Genomic DNA, 15,977 nt, shown 5'->3' on the forward strand with positions numbered 1-15,977 from the left:
TTTTTTTTTACCGAAACATTACATAGAAAACTGAGTGAATGGGGTGGGCTATGCATGACTAAATACTACAAACAACAATCTTAGAAGGGATGTGCTTAACATGACACAAACCGTATCAAATTCATACACGCAAATGTGTGTGTTCTGGGACATTGGAACACTTATTGTGTCAATATTTTAGCATATTCAGAGCAGTGTGTTAATGATGTTTACACAGAATTTGTGTCAAATGGATGAACACAAAGATGTGTGAAATGTGCAATATTAACACAAGACTACGCACGTTTAGAAAAGGAGTTTTGTTCCTAAACAGACGGTATCATCTGGATATACACATTATAGAGAGTACATCAGATTTGTTCCAGCACAATATGTGTTAATATCCAATCAAAATGTATTAAAAGGGGCAATACACATACATTTTGTAGATTGTGAACACATTCCGTTTAAGGGTGAATCGTGAAATATTGTCAAAATAGCATAATTTTAAACGACAATCTGTGTTCAATGCCAGAGTTTCTTGCTGACTGAACGTTGCCCTCGGGATAAACGGCGTGCTCTTAAAACCAGAATACGGTTTAAGTACAGCATGCATAATTAGAAATATGCGGAAGCTTTCGTGAAGTCCACAATTTGTTTGACAACTGTGGCAAAACACAAAAATAGGCGTTTCTCAAGATCTGTGAGCGCTCGCGCAGCGACTAATTCGGGGATTTCTGAAAGTTTACAGCCAATGAGCGAACATGTAAACAGGCATGTCATAGCACGTGTTGTGTTGCGGTCTGGTAATACAGTTTCAGTAAACCAGCGGAGAGTGAGGAAGAGAGGATTTGGTTAACGTGGTGACGGTTCGGGAAAGAGTCGAGCAAGATAAGATAAAATAATGAATGTAACTACATGGTAGGTAATTTATCGTGAAGTCTATTAACTCTCATCCAGATTACACACAGGGAACGCTTTGTTTAAGCTAAGGTTGATAGGTAGCCTACAGTTAGTCGCGTTATTACGGGAGACGGGCCATTTGAAATACCCTGGTGATGCAAACTGGCATGTTGATGGTTCGTAAACACGTTCTTCTTTTTCTTTTAACAATTTTTTAACAATTTAGTTTTATGGAAATAGGCTATTGCTTAAGCGTTTCGACAGCCCACTAAAACTAAAACTTCTTTCGCTTTTGCTGCATGTCTGTTCTGGTTCGACTGGATATTTGTGGAGGCGGACAGTTAATACACGCACTTAAACGTGAGGGTAAACACTCAAAAATGCAGTCAGAGTTGACAGATTTAACGGTAATGTTTTATTTGCTGAAGAGTATATCTACGTGATCTTTGTTTATTCCATTTTTTGTTTTATTTTTTAATTCACGGCAAAATATTTTTCTTCAGACGCGTATGTCGTGCTGTCAAATGAATGGGACTATGGCCCAGCCTGGCCCGTTGGTGAATATCGCAGAACAGGACGTGCTCAACGTGGTTCTGACCCAGACAAGCACCGGTGCGTGTCTCCGTGGTGTATACGGAAAAACTGGTGGCCCAGTGTGTCTCAAATTCTTTCCTTCGGAGAGGTGAGTATGGGCTACTACGGCGCAACAGATCTGATCCATAAAGTGTTTGAGCAGTAGCCTGCAGTAGGATATTAACTCGTATTAACAGAAGCACGGTCGTGATAGATAATGTCCGAACCACAGTTGCATTTAAGGGCACAGTATCTATAAGTAAATCTAAAAGATATCGAATAGCCTGCCCCGTTGAAGAGAACAGACCAAATCCATCTTCAACTGGAAATTTAATAATATAATATAATAATAATAATTATTTTGCATTTTTACAACTTTTGAGACCACTCGTTTTCAATCGTGGCTGAGATTATTGCGTGACGAATACTGTAACAACGACGTACCCCACAGTACAATATACAGGCTATTAACCACGTAACGTAAAACTGCGCAGTTAAGCACGGTTTCAATTTCATTATTGAATTAATTCAATGTTGGCTCCAACTCAAGGGTTCATGGGTTCAAGTTTTATCTGTGTGATTACTCTAGGACTTGGAACTGTACTTTCCTCGAGGGTCTTCAACTTGCCCCTGGTTCTGATGTGCACTTTATTGTAGGTCGCTCTGGATAAGAGCGTCTGCTGAATGACTATAATTTCATATAATGGAACTCAGGAAACATAATAAATTTGAATAATGAATCATCCCAGAGATTTTGTCCCGGTCTCCAACCTCTGAAACCAAAACCAGTCCTTCTTTTTTTTGGTGTGTGCCACTTTTTCCCAAAAATACTGCGCTGTAGCTTCCCAAAAACTGTGCTTATTATGCTTGTTTAAATAATATATCTTTAAAGCGCTTTGTGCTACTATGTGGGAAAGGTTCAATGCAAGTAATGTAAATTGCTGTAAGTAAAATGTATTGATATGCATTATTTGTTTCCTGATTTCTGGTAATCTAGGGGATTTCTAAATGTGGCTGTCTGCATGAGTCAGGTGATGCTTTCATTTACCTGTTCCCCCCCTCCCCCCTCCCCCCTCCCCCCTCCCCCCTCCTTCCAGAAGACAGCGGTGGAGTAGGCAGTACATGCAGGATCTAACACTGGTCCGTCAGACCTGTTCCAACCGTGTCCTGGTTCCCCTGGGGTGGTACAGTGTTGGCTGGCTGGTTGGGCTGGTGTCTGACTGGATGCCTGGCGGCTCTCTCCACTCTCTTCTGTACGAGGTAAAAAAAAAAAAAATCAACAAAAAAAAAACCACACATTTTATAAATACAGCACTTTCGCTTCTCTGTAGAGTGACTAACAATGATGGGACGGGATGGAACCGGCAGAGGGAAGTTGTGCAGGTTTTTGCTGTGAGCCAACACAAAGACACGTGACTCTCCTTACTGAAGTGCTGATTGAAGACCGGGATTAGGTCATCAGTTAAATCAGAAGCAAGACGATGGGGTTAGCGAGGTGCTTTAAACTATAACCCTGGGTTTCCCGCGCTACGAGGCTGGGTTATTTTAAACATGGGTGTATCGCAGGGGCAACGTCCGCTGCATGGCTAACCTGGTCCACGGCAGGTTATGCTCAGGCCATCTGCTTGAATCATAAAGGCCGCCCTTTGACCAATCAGCTCCTTTGAAATGGACGTCTCTCTCCAGGTGTTTTCATTGGACGGAGACTGAAATGAATCGGCTGGCTTTCTCCGTGGGTTACGCTGTACCAAAGATATGAGATAGATTCTCAACGGAGAGAATACAGTAGCCGACGTAACGCAAGCTTCTTGAACCCTATGCGTCAATATCTACTTGGTAAATGGTTGGCATTTATATAGCGCCTTTATCCAAAGCGCTGTACAATTGATGCTTCTCATTCACCCATTCATACACGCACTCACACACCGACGGCGGTTGGCTGCAATGCAAGGCGCCGACCAGCTCGTCAGGAGCATTTAGGGGTTAGGTGTCTTGCTCAGGGACACTTCGACACAGCCCAGGCGGGGGATCAAACCGGCAACCCTCCAACTGCCAGACAACTGCTCTTACTGCCTGAACCATGTCCCGTAATAATAAGATTTGTGAGTTTAAGAATAAAGTTTTGCGTGAGGATACAACATTTTAGCTTCAGGCATAATAATTTTTAATATCTTGTATCAATTTTAGGAGTCACCTAAATCCCGCGGCAGAAATAAACTGTAGGAAAAATTTGCGAGATTGTATGTAGATTTATCTGTTAAGAGTGGTATGACAGCCTGAATAAGGTTATCACTAACGAATTGACACTAACAGCAGTTTTTGCCAACCCTTGTCCTGGCACTGTTGGCAGAATCGGTGTTGCGTTTTGCTATTCTTCATATCCGTCCGTTATATTCGTTCGCATCAGTTTTTTCCTCAGGTGAGAGATGTGGCCTACGCCCTGAGCGGCACTGCTCATAGGCCCGTTCCTGCGTACGCCGCCACTTTCACGGGAACGCGCGTGCAAGTCCACTGCAGCTTTAGCCCCTCGGCGTCCCCTACACCAGCACTCTCAGGGGAACACGGCGCACTGCTCTGGGTTAACAAAGCCCGTCTTTGCTTAGCGAGTTGGTAACCACCTTGTCGCTGCGGTCTTTCGCTGAGATGTTTCGGTCTCTGTGTTTCACTCCAGGCTCCAGGATGCGGTGAGTGGTGTGCACATGACCTGTCATTACCGGGCTTTCACTTCACGTTTTTTGGTGTCCTTGGCTTTTATACGCACTGGTAGCAGAGAGGCTGACCGAGAGACCAGGTGTCGTGGCTGTGATTGAACACTCTTAAGAGAGTCGCGTTTTACCTGCCGATTGGCCGGCCCGCAAGCTGTGCCACACACGCTCCTCTATGTAGCCCAGCTCATTGGCTCAGGCGGTCAGAGCAGTCGCCTCATTGGCTCAGGCGGTAAGGGCAGTCGCCTCATTGGCTCAGGCGGTAAGGGCAGTCGCCTCATTGGCTCAGGCGGTAAGGGCAGTCGCCTCATTGGCTCAGGCAGTAAGAGCAGTCGTCTCATTGACTCAGGCGATAAGAGCAGTCGTCTCATTGGCTCAGGCGGTAAGAGCAGTCGCCTCATTGGCTCAGGCGGTAAGAGCAGTCGCCTCATTGGCTCAGGCGGTAAGAGCAGTCGCCTCATTGGCTCAGGCGGTAAGGGCAGTCGCCTCATTGGCTCAGGCGGTAAGAGCAGTCGCCTCATTGGCTCAGGCGGTAAGGGCAGGTGCCTCATTGGCTCAGGCGGTAAGAGCAGTCGCCTCATTGGCTCAGGCGGTAAGAGCAGTTGTGTTGAGGAACTGTAAAAGCTCTCTGAAGGAGGGATTTCTTTGTAATTAGGGGCGACGTGGCTCACGCAGTAAGAGCAGTCGTCTGGCAGTCGGAGGGTTGCCGGTTCGATCCCCGCCCTGGGTGTGTCAAAGTGTCCCTGAGCAAGACACCTAACCCCCAAATGCTCCTGACCAGCTGGTTGGTGCCTTGCATGGCAGCCAATCGCCGTTTGTGTGTGTGAGTGAGTGAGTGAGTGAGTGAGTGAGTGAGTGTGAATAAGAAGCATCAATTGTGAAGCACTTTGGATAAAGGCGCTATATAAACGGCAACCATTTTCCATTTATCCAGAGCGTGCGTGTGTAACGGGTCGAGCAACACCCGGAGAAATCAAAATGGCGGCATTTTCTCTCCCCCCCCCCCCCCCCCCTCAGACGCAGCTTTACCCAGAATTCCCTTTGCCTCTTCGGCTGCGGATCCTGCTGGACGTGGCGGAGGGGCTGTCTCACCTGCACGCGCTCCCCGTCCCTCACCGGACCCTGAAGCCCAGCAACGTGCTGCTGGACCAGCAGGGCCGGGCCAAGGTAGGCCGCGCTCCCCCTCCCACCAATCACGCGCCGCCACGCGCCCGCTATTGTTCCACCTATTCAGTAACCTGAGAACAGCATTTCATCTGATGATTTTTCTCACGCCAAAGGGGGCGCCAACGTGGTTTTATTTCATTCAGTACGGCCTCGTTGACCGAACCTGTGTAACTGGGGCAGGAGGTTAGCAAAAACTACAGCGACGCTGGATAATTACTTTGGCGAGTCAGTTAGGACTGTCGAATGTTGATTATATTTTCAGCAAATGTGCTAGAAAAAAAAAAAAAGGTCAGGTGCTTTCACCAGGAGTGGTCACTGTGTGGAACAGCTTGCCAGGTCATGTAGTGGAGGCAGAAAGTCTGGGGGTTTGATATGGTGCCAGATACCATCTAGTTTTTGGGTAAACTACGCATTAGTACAAATGCGTGTCACTGGGGTGGTACATACCATTATTGCTAGCCAGCAATACTTAATTTATTTGTGAATGTTTTGCTTGGAAGAGATACTAAATAGTACCCAAAGACAGCATTATTGCACTTTCAGGGTACATTTGCGAAATGTGTTCCACAAAGCAGAAACATGCACCTCCACCGCCCCTTTACTTGTGAGTTGTACCTGTGTGTCCGTTAACACACCTGTGCTCTGCAGGTGTGTGACTTCAGCCAGAGGACCGGCCCCGCTCTGTCCCAGGGCCCCCTGCCCTGCCTGACGGACCTGGCGTACCTGTCTCCTGAGGCTCTGCACGGGGACGACTCCTCCACCGAGGCAGATGTGTACAGGTGCGCAGGAGGGCGGCGACACCTCAGAGGAGCTGAGAGGGTGATTATTTAGGTTAAGACATTAAACCCAGTTTTTGTCTCTCTTTTTGTCCGGTGTAGTTTTGGACTGCTGCTTTCTGAGACCCTGAACAGAAGAGCTCCATATGAAAGTAAGACTCTGTGTGTGTGTGTGTGTGTGTGTGTGTGAGCATATGTGTGTGAGCGTATGTGTGTGTGTGTGTGTGTGTGAGCATATATGTGTGTGTGTGAGAGTGTGTGTGCGTGCGTGTGTGTGTGTGTGTGTGTGTGTGTGAGCATATGTGTGTGTGTGTGCGTGTGTGTGTGTGTGTGTGTGTGTGTGAGAGTGTCTGTGTGAGGGTGTGTGTGTGAGCATATGTGTGTGTGTGTGCGTATGTGTGTGAGCATATGTGTGTGTGTGTGCGTATGTGTGTGTGTGTGTGTGTGTGTGTGAGATTGCGTGAGAATGTAAAATGCCACAGTGAATCTTGCGGTCCTGCTGGAGTTGTGCTGACTGCATTGCTATGTGGGCGTGGAGCACTTTCCTGTAATAATGTCACAGGTAACAGCAACATAAACTCACTGAGTGCTGAGTGACAGCCCTGGTGATGAATGGGGTGGTTAAAATCTGGAAAATGAATCTTAGGAATCTTAGCTATGTTGGCAAGAGATGGACCGGTGTCAAAGGGTTAGTAACAGCTCAGACTGTAATCTTCTGTGTAATGTGCAGAGGTCACTGTGTACAAACGGTTTCACAACCAACCTGCGCTACGAGACGTTCTTTCACCAGAGGCCACAGTGACCACAGCCACGGATACACGCATGTCACATTACATCACATGTTATTTAGCTGACACCCTTATCCAAAGAGACGTAAAGTTGATTAGACTAAGCAGGGGACAATCTCTCCCCTGGAGCAATGTGGGGTTAAGGGGCCTTGCTCAGGGGCCCAACGGCTGTGCAGATCTCATTGTGGCTACACCGGGGCTTTACCCACCAACCTTCCAGGGCCCAGTCCTGTACCTTAGCCACCAGGCTACGGGCTAGATACTCTATTGCAGGGTATCCGATGGCTATTGCATCACTGCTTAGAGAGAAGAATGCAGAAGGGCACACCCAGGATTCTTGCGGAGGAATAGACTTGGGTCAAATAGCTAATTGTTTCAGACTGAAATACTTTTTCTGTGCTGGAGTGATCTTGCTCAGCAAAGTGTGGAAAGTATTTGAATCCGAAACAATTACGTATTTCACTCAGGTCTGGCGAGGAATGTCCGCAAACAAGTGGTCTCTAGCTGTAATGTGTTCCCCCCGAAACTGGTGTCAGCACAACACCCTCAGGACCTTGGTCATGAAGGGGGATTTCAGGGGACTTCCGAGCATTGGTGGGGAACAGCTAAAAACCAGGGTGTGGGGGGGGGGGGGGGGGAGTGCATGTTGAGAAAGTGTGAGGAGGGCCTGATATTGCTGTAAAAGGGGAAGTGGAAAATGCACTTCAGTCTGCGGGTGCCAGGAGGCGGACGGGGTGGGTGTGAATCAGGAGGGGGGGGTGACTGATGACACGTGTTTCTGACCCTCGCCCCCTCCCTTGCAGAAATCGCCAGCGTCCGTGAGCTGCTGGTGTTTGTGCAGAAAGGGGTGTGGCCAGGCGCCCAGGACAACGCGTTGCCCCCGGAGACGCCCCACAGGCACGCGCTGTCCCGGCTGATCGCCCTCTGCTGGAGTGGAGATCCCCAAATCCGGCCCACCGCCCCCGGTAAGGGGCCCCGGCCGGGCCACACTGCGCCCCCTGGTGGCGTCTCTGCGACACTGACACAGTACTATCACGCTGCCTGATAGAGGCGAGGGAGATCTGATTTCAGATCATGCAGTGAGTTCTCCATTATCATATGTGGGGCGGCCCGTAGCGTAGTGGTTAAGGTACATGACTGGGACACGCAAGGTCGGTGGCTCTAATTTTGTGTGGCCACAATATGATCCACACAGCCGTTGGGCCCTTGAGCAAGGCCCTTAAACCTGCATTGCTCCAATCAACTGTATGTCGCTCTGGATAAGAGCGTCTGCCAAATGTCAATAATGTAATAATGTAATCTCACTGCCTGATCTGAAAGCAGAATTCGCTCTAATCTCATTACCTGATCTGAAATCATGGATTTCTGTAATCTCATGGCCTGATTTGAGATCATGATTGGCTGATTAGACATTTGCATTCACGAGCTGGTCACTGCACGTAAAAAAACCTTTAAAACAGTGTCGGCTTCACCAGTATGAAGGGTGGGTTGTGGTTGTGACCAGCATTTCTCCATTAAAAGTGAGTGAGAGGGAATTTTGAGGATGTCAGTGCAGACTGAAATCAGGAAGTCAGGGATGATTGTATAATACGTTGGTATGTATGTGTAATAAGGAAGTGAACTCTGACACCATTTCACTGCGGCTCCCTGCTGGGGGCAGTTTGTGTTTACTCTGATGTGCAGGAGTGATTCAATGATCACATGCTTTGAATTACTCCAGACTGCATGCTGGAATTGAAGGAGGCGCTGGCAACCTTTCACATGGATTCCCCAAACCAGGCAGCAGTCCAGCTGACAAAACGCAAGGTACGGAAAACGTCCCTGAGCCTTCTGGTCATGACCGGAGAGGGGGTCTGATGATGGGGGTCGTGTGTGTGTGGGGGCGGTTTGGATAGGGGTGGCACAATGACTCCAGTGGGTACCCTTTAGCAGTAGGAGCAGGCGAGTGTTGCTGGGCAGAGTGGCCTGTCCTTTCATCGTTATGTTGCGTTATTCACGTTATTCGATTAGCCGTTTAAGGTGTACGATCACAAACACGTGATCAGAACGTGCTTAACTGCCTGCTCTGACTGATCCCACATTCACTGCTGGCCACTGAATGCTGTGGAGTTCTAGAACTTGGAAAACATTTTTTTTGCCATAAAAGGCTCTTCTCCGAAGGGTTAAACGTGCAGGCCCACTGTAAGTTATTTGTGATTCACCCAATCCAAGTGATTTCAGCCAATCAAAGTAGCCCTGTCCCGTATGGGAGTTTAAGGCGCCCGCTCTCCTGTGACTTTGGTTTGGAAGTTAGCGGGAGAGCTAATGTGTGTGTCGCTTTCTGCCCCGTGTCCAGGAGAGGGCGCTGCTGGGCTGTAAGGCTCAACAGGCCGGACAAATTAAGATGGAGCTCAACAATATGGAGGTAAGTTTGGAACTACACGCCCAATAATGCTTAAGAAATCGTCATTATTGCTCTGAGATGGAGCTTGACGTGAAAGTCAGGGGCTTGGCTGAAATTCGCAGACGAAGCCCTGTACGCATGCCAGCTCCTGGCCGGAGCTCAGGAAATGAGAACCAGCCGTAGGAGAGGAAACTATGCATCAAAACGAAACCAGCTTTTATTGAGTGCTGGAAAAAACCAGGGCCAATGGGTGAATAGAAACTGAAACGCAAGTCTATCATGACATTGCATTACATGTCATTTGGCTGACGCCTTTATCCAAAGCAACTTACAGTTGATTAGACTAAGCCGGAGACAGTCCTCCCCTGGAGCAATGCAGGTTTAAGGGCCTTGCTCAAGGGCTCAACTGCTGAACGGATCTTATTGTGGCTACACCGGGATTAGAACCACTGACATTGCGGGTCCCAGTCACGTACCTTAACCACTACGCTACTAGGTCACGTACCTTAACCACTACGCTACAGGGTCATGTACCTTAACCGCTACACTACAGGGTCATGTACCTTAACCACTACACTACAGGGTCATGTACCTTAACCACTACGCTACAGGGTCATGTACCTTAACCACTACGCTACAGTCATGTACCTTAACCACTACACTACAGGGTCATGTACCTTAACCGCTACGCTACAGGGTCATGTAAATTAACCACTACGCTACAGTCATGTACCTTAACCACTATGCTACAGGGTCATGTACCTTAACCACTACGCTACAGTCATGTACCTTAACCACTACACTACAGGGTCATGTACCTTAACCACTACGCTACAGGGTCATGTACCTTAACCACTACACTACAGGGTCATGTACCTTAACCACTACGCTACAGGGTCATGTACCTTAACCACTACGCTACAGGGTCATGTACCTTAACCACTACGCTACAGGGTCATGTACCTTAACCACTACGCTACAGGGTCATGTACCTTAACCACTACACTACAGGGTCATGTACCTTAACCACTACACTACAGGGTCATGTACCTTAACCGCTACGCTACAGGGTCATGTACCTTAACCACTACGCTACAGTCATGTACCTTAACCACTACACTACAGGGTCATGTACCTTAACCACTACGCTACAGGGTCATGTACCTTAACCACTACGCTACAGTCATGTACCTTAACCACTATGCTACAGGGTCATGTACCTTAACCACTACGCTACAGGGTCATGTACCTTAACCACTACACTACAGGGTCATGTACCTTAACCACTACACTACAGGGTCATGTACCTTAACCGCTACGCTACAGGGTCATGTACCTTAACCACTACACTACAAGGTCATGTACCTTAACCGCTACGCTACAGGGTCATGTACCTTAACCACTACGCTACAGTCATGTACCTTAACCACTACACTACAGGGTCATGTACCTTAACCACTACGCTACAGGGTCATGTACCTTAACCACTACGCTACAGTCATGTACCTTAACCACTATGCTACAGGGTCATGTACCTTAACCACTACGCTACAGTCATGTACCTTAACCACTACACTACAGGGTCATGTACCTTAACCACTTCGCTACAGGGTCATGTACCTTAACCACTACACTACAGGGTCATGTACCTTAACCACTACGCTACAGGGTCATGTCCCTTAACCACTACGCTACAGGGTCATGTACCTTAACCGCTACGCTACAGGGTCATGTACCTTAACCACTACGGTACAGGGTCATGTACCTTAACCACTACGCTACAGGGTCATGTACCTTAACCACTACGCTACAGGGTCATGTACCTTAACCACTTCACTACAGGGTCATGTACCTTAACCACTACACTACAGGGTCATGTACCTTAACCACTAAGCTACAGGGTCATGTACCTTAACCACTACGGTACAGGGTCATGTACCTTAACCACTACGCTACAGGGTCATGTACCTTAACCACTACGCTACAGGGTCATGTACCTTAACCACTTCACTACAGGGTCATGTACCTTAACCACTACACTACAGGGTCATGTACCTTAACCACTAAGCTACAGGGTCATGTACCTTAACCACTACGTTACAGGGTCATGTACCTTAACCACTACACTACAGGGTCATGTACCTTAACCACAACGCTACAGGCTCATGTACCTTAACCACTACACTACAGGGTCATGTACCTTAACCACTACGCTACAGGCTCATGTACCTTAACCACAACGCTACAGGCTCATGTACCTTAACCACTACACTACAGGCCCTATCCTCAGAGTCTGATTAAATTTTCTCATGTTTAATGCGAAAAGCCTGCCGACTCTGGCACTGCCACTTGGACAGTTTATCTGATTATTCTACGGGTTTTTATCCACGTGTTCACTCTGGCACTTGAAACTGTACTTCCCTTTAGGGTTTTCGGTGCACTTGTCCCTGGGTTCTTGAGTGTACATCACTCTGGCTAAGAGCGTCTGCTTAATGACTGCAGTGTAATGTGTTAATGAAACTTCATTGGAAAAATGTTTTATGTTTTTTTTCCACAAGACATAATCATACAGAAAGGGGAATGGGGTTGAGGGTGGGGCATAGTTGGCTGTAAAAGAATACCGCATAAACTCCCAGATGCTACTTTCTTCCTTTTTTCAATTTCAAACTGGCACTTTAAACCAGCTTAGCTCAGCAGTGTCTGGGATACTGTCTGGCACTTTTAGCATCACATTTCTTCCCCGTTCTGACATCTGGTCTGATGAGCAGCTGAGGGCCTCTTGATCACTTCTGCATGGTTTTACGCAATTAGGTGCCGCCACATAAGTGGCTGATGAAATATTTGCATCAACAAGCTGGTGTACAGGCGTGTGTGTGCTCACAGAGAGTAATGTAATGCATGAGTGTGTACCGAGGGAGGGTTCTGAGTAGCACAAATGTGAAACTCAGATCCAGAAAGCAAAAGTCCTCCACAGTATTTTGTTCCAGTCACCTGGATTTGTTAATTAGCGCAAATCGTCAGCCAGAAGGTAGAACTAATGAGTGAAATGAATGAGTTAGTGGGTGGATGAAACACAAGGCAGGACTTTTACTTTCTGACCCCTGGACTTTCCACCTCTGCATTAAAGCACGCACACGCAGTTATGTCCCTCTGTGTCCGGCAGGGGGCGCTGTTTGTCACGAGGCCCGTTCTCTTATTTCAGAATAAAGAGAACGTTTCTCTTTAATCTGAAACGATCAGGTTTTGTGCTCTCCAGCTCAGCACAGCTCCTCTGTTCGTCTCTGAAACTGCAGGCTTGTGCCTCTCCTCCACAGCTCTGCCAGGACACAAAAAGCGCCGGGACTAAGACCCTGCCCGTGTCCATAGCCCCGGCCACCCTGCCCATCCCGCCGGCTCTCAGTCCCGAAAACACCCCCACGAGTCACCTCCCCGCACCCAGCCAGGGGAGGAGCTCCACAGGTGAGAACATGGGTAAATAATAATAACAATAATAATGATAGTAATAATAATAATATTAATAGTAGTTACGCAAGTCTACCGCTCCTCTCTGTGAAAAGCCAGAGAAAGCATTCGATGTCAAGACACTATGCGCATATGTGATGGCGAGAACACCTGTGAGATAAAAGCCTTTTTTCTCCTCTGTGTTCACGCATATTTCACCCGGCTTACCCGGACTTAAGACAAGATGTTAAATTTCATTTTCATTTTTGTGAATTCACTGACTTGGTTTCCGTTGTTAGCATAGCGTCTTAGCTTAGCATAAAGACTTGAATCCTATAGGAGTTAGTAGCCTACCTCCTTACAGCAAGGAGAAGTTAGACGGTTGGAACGTTATGAGCGCTGAACTTCCGTCTTCCGCCGGTTGAGCGCAGCGATCCGCGCACCTTCTGAAGGTATCTAGCTCTCGTGCCAGACCTAGATCTGCCTTCACACGGTGTGCGGATCGCTCTGCTAATCGGTTATAGTTTATAGTTTATGCTAAGCTAACACGCTATGCTAACAGGGCAACCCGCGGATCACTGTGCTAATTGGTTATAGTTTATGGTTTATGCTAAGCTAACATGCTATGCTAACAGGACAACCCGCGGATCACTGCGCTAATCGGTTATATTTTATGGTTTATGCTAGGCTAACACGCTATGCTAACAGGGCATCCGAGCCAGTGAATGCCCAAAAATGAAATGAGTCTGTGTAAGTCCAGGAAAAAAGGTATATTTCCCAAAATGTTGGTGCAGTCCTTTACGTGTGGGGCGGTGTACCCTCTGGGCTGGACCTCTCTCTAGTGTGTCTCTCCGGTCTCCCTCTCTCAGAGCCAGAGGCGTGGTGCTGCCAGGATGCCCCGGTTCCCCGCCCGAGGAGTGCCTCTGGGAGGCAGGGACAGCGACACAGCCCCTCTCCTCCTGCCCCTCTGTGCTCCTCTGCGTCTCCTGGGGGCCTGAGCCCTCCTGCCCCTCTGTGCTCCTCTGCGTCTCCTGGGGGCCTGAGCCCTCCTGCCCCTCTGTGCTCCTCTGCGTCTCCTGGGGGCCTGAGCCCTCCTGCCCCTCTGTGCTCCTCTGCGTCTCCTGGGGGCCTGAACCCCTCCAAACACACCCCCCTGGGACCCCCCGCTCCCAGTGCCCAGGGTAAGACCCCTAAACCACCTCCCTCCTCTGGGCAGTCATGCTTGGTCCCAGCCGACACAAAACTTTCTCATAATGTTGCCACACTCTTTGTCAATGTCATATGCTGCTGAAGAAAACTTGAACCGGCTGGTAGCTGGTTGACCAGCTCAGACCGTCTCCACGCTCAGCGTAGTCTGAGCAGCTGAGGCTGGGTTTTTAAACAGCCGGTAGCTGGTCATTTCTAGCTGGTCATAGCTGGATTTTACGGCAGGGTATTGTTGCCACTACATGGCCCCAACATTATGAGAATGTTTGGGCTGCGTCCCAATACTGGAAAATCTTATCCTCCGTTGCTCCACGGCCACCCCACCACCTATCCGGAAGTACGGGAGGGAGGAGAGGAGTGGAGGAAAGGAGGATACATATTTTGAGTATTGGGACACACTTTATTAGCTGGGTTGCTGCTTGCACGCTCTCTCTCTCTCTCTCTCTCTCTCCTTCTCTCCTTCTCCCTCTCTCTCTCTCCATCTCTCTCTCTCTCTCTCTGTTGCTGGCCTCTGTTGCTGGCCTGCATTTGTGATCGACTCGTTAGGTCTGAGTACCAGTGGAGCTGTACCGCCCTCTAGTGGCTTGCTTCGGTATCTCACTCTGTGGCTGAAGCCATTTCTGCCACCCCTTCTTCCCAATCTGTGATTATAAAGAGGGCAAACCAGAAAATACCAGTGACATTGTTCCTCCTGATGTTCCTTGGTGCTATTATGACATCACTGACCTTTAACCCCCCTTCCCCGGTTCTAGAGGCATTCCGATGGTGCTATTATGACATCACTCACCTTTAACCCCCCTTCCCCGGTTCTAGAGGCATTCCGATGGTGCTATTATGACATCACTGACCTTTAACCCCCCTTCCCCGGTTCTAGAGGTGCTATTATGACATCACTGACCTTTAACCCCCGCCTTCCCCCGGTTCTGCAGGCATCCCAGGCCAGAGCTGCTGCCAGATCCTGCGGGAGAGGCGCGAGGCCATCGTGCGCTGCATGACCAACGGTCGTCTCAACCACCTGCTGGACGTGCTGCGGTCGCGGCAGGCCCTGAACCGCGAGGAGTACGAGCTGATCACCGTCGCCCTGACCCTGCCCGCCCGCACCCGCGCCCTGCTGGACACCTGCCTCTGTCTGGGGGAGCGACCGGCCGCTCTGGTGGTCTCCACCCTGGGCCTGGTCCCCACGGCGACCACCCCCCACCCCTGCCACTGCTCCAACTGAGGGGTGCAGTGGTGAGGCTGGGGAGTCTGGGGACGCCCCCCCCGGAAGAACATGCCTCTGGGCGGGGCTTTTCTCAAACCGAACTTTACCGACATCCATCTGAAGTGCGTGCGGTCAGCGCTGCCTTTAACGGTCGCGCTGGTGAAACGCTCCGCAGTCACTCTCCCACGATGTAACCCCTGTGATGTCATTACTGGTGGCTTGTGGGGGCCACTGCCCCTCCTCATTCCCGTTTAAACTCCCTCGTAATTCCGGCCATCGCCACAGACGCCATTATACACGGCCGTGTAGTTTTCATAAAACATGCCGTGTCCAGTATTGGGATGACGTTGCCAATGACATTACCGCGTAACTGCGAAAGTTCTCAAGGAGCGCATTTCGGCATCGTGTAATGTCGGGATGCCGTGTACACCAGGGTCGCATGGTTAACATTATGTTGCTTATTTTACTCGTACTGTTTCAAGTCGCAGTTCTCTGGAATCCCGTGGCAGCCCACGGAACATTTTTCCGGGCTTTCCAGGCTGATTCCATGCGTGTGGAGTCATGCTGGCCAATTTTGTCTTGGCTCAGGAGGTAAGAGCAGTCGTCTGGCAGTCGGAGGGTTGCCGGGTCGATCCCGCCCTGGGTGTGTCGAAGTGTCCCTGAGCAAGACACCTCACCCCCAAATGCTCCTGACGAGCTGGTCGGCGCCTTGCATGGCAGCCAATCGCCGTTGGTGTGTGAGTGTGTGTATGAATGGGTGAATGAGAAGCATCAATTGTGCAGCACTTTGTATGAAGGCGCTACATGAATGCCAACCATTTACCCAATTCCTGTGGGACCACATGCACACATGTA

At 49.1% G+C, this 15,977-nt stretch overlaps 1 protein-coding gene across 7 annotated transcripts; it reads left to right on the forward strand.

Moving 5' to 3' along the window:
* The first annotated feature begins 769 nt into the window (after positions 1-769).
* On the forward strand, positions 770-15,964 carry si:dkey-181f22.4 (receptor-interacting serine/threonine-protein kinase 2). 7 transcript variants are annotated; one of them, XM_061244386.1, is made up of 12 exons: positions 770-900; positions 1,386-1,564; positions 2,553-2,715; positions 5,178-5,327; positions 5,976-6,106; positions 6,206-6,255; positions 7,695-7,856; positions 8,612-8,697; positions 9,227-9,295; positions 12,589-12,733; positions 13,585-13,896; positions 14,851-15,964. In XM_061244386.1, the coding sequence occupies exons 1-12, from the start codon at positions 898-900 to the stop codon at positions 15,138-15,140; spliced, it is 1,740 nt and encodes a 579-aa protein (XP_061100370.1). In that variant the 5' UTR covers positions 770-897; the 3' UTR covers positions 15,141-15,964. The 7 variants fall into 7 exon arrangements, with proteins under 7 accessions (XP_061100370.1, XP_061100375.1, XP_061100371.1 ...); XM_061244387.1 differs by having other exon boundaries at positions 806-904; XM_061244383.1 differs by having other exon boundaries at positions 812-1,058.
* The last annotated feature ends 13 nt before the right edge of the window (positions 15,965-15,977 follow it).

This window comes from Conger conger, chromosome 6 (genome assembly GCF_963514075.1).
Source record: "Conger conger chromosome 6, fConCon1.1, whole genome shotgun sequence".
NCBI lineage: Eukaryota > Metazoa > Chordata > Actinopteri > Anguilliformes > Congridae > Conger > Conger conger.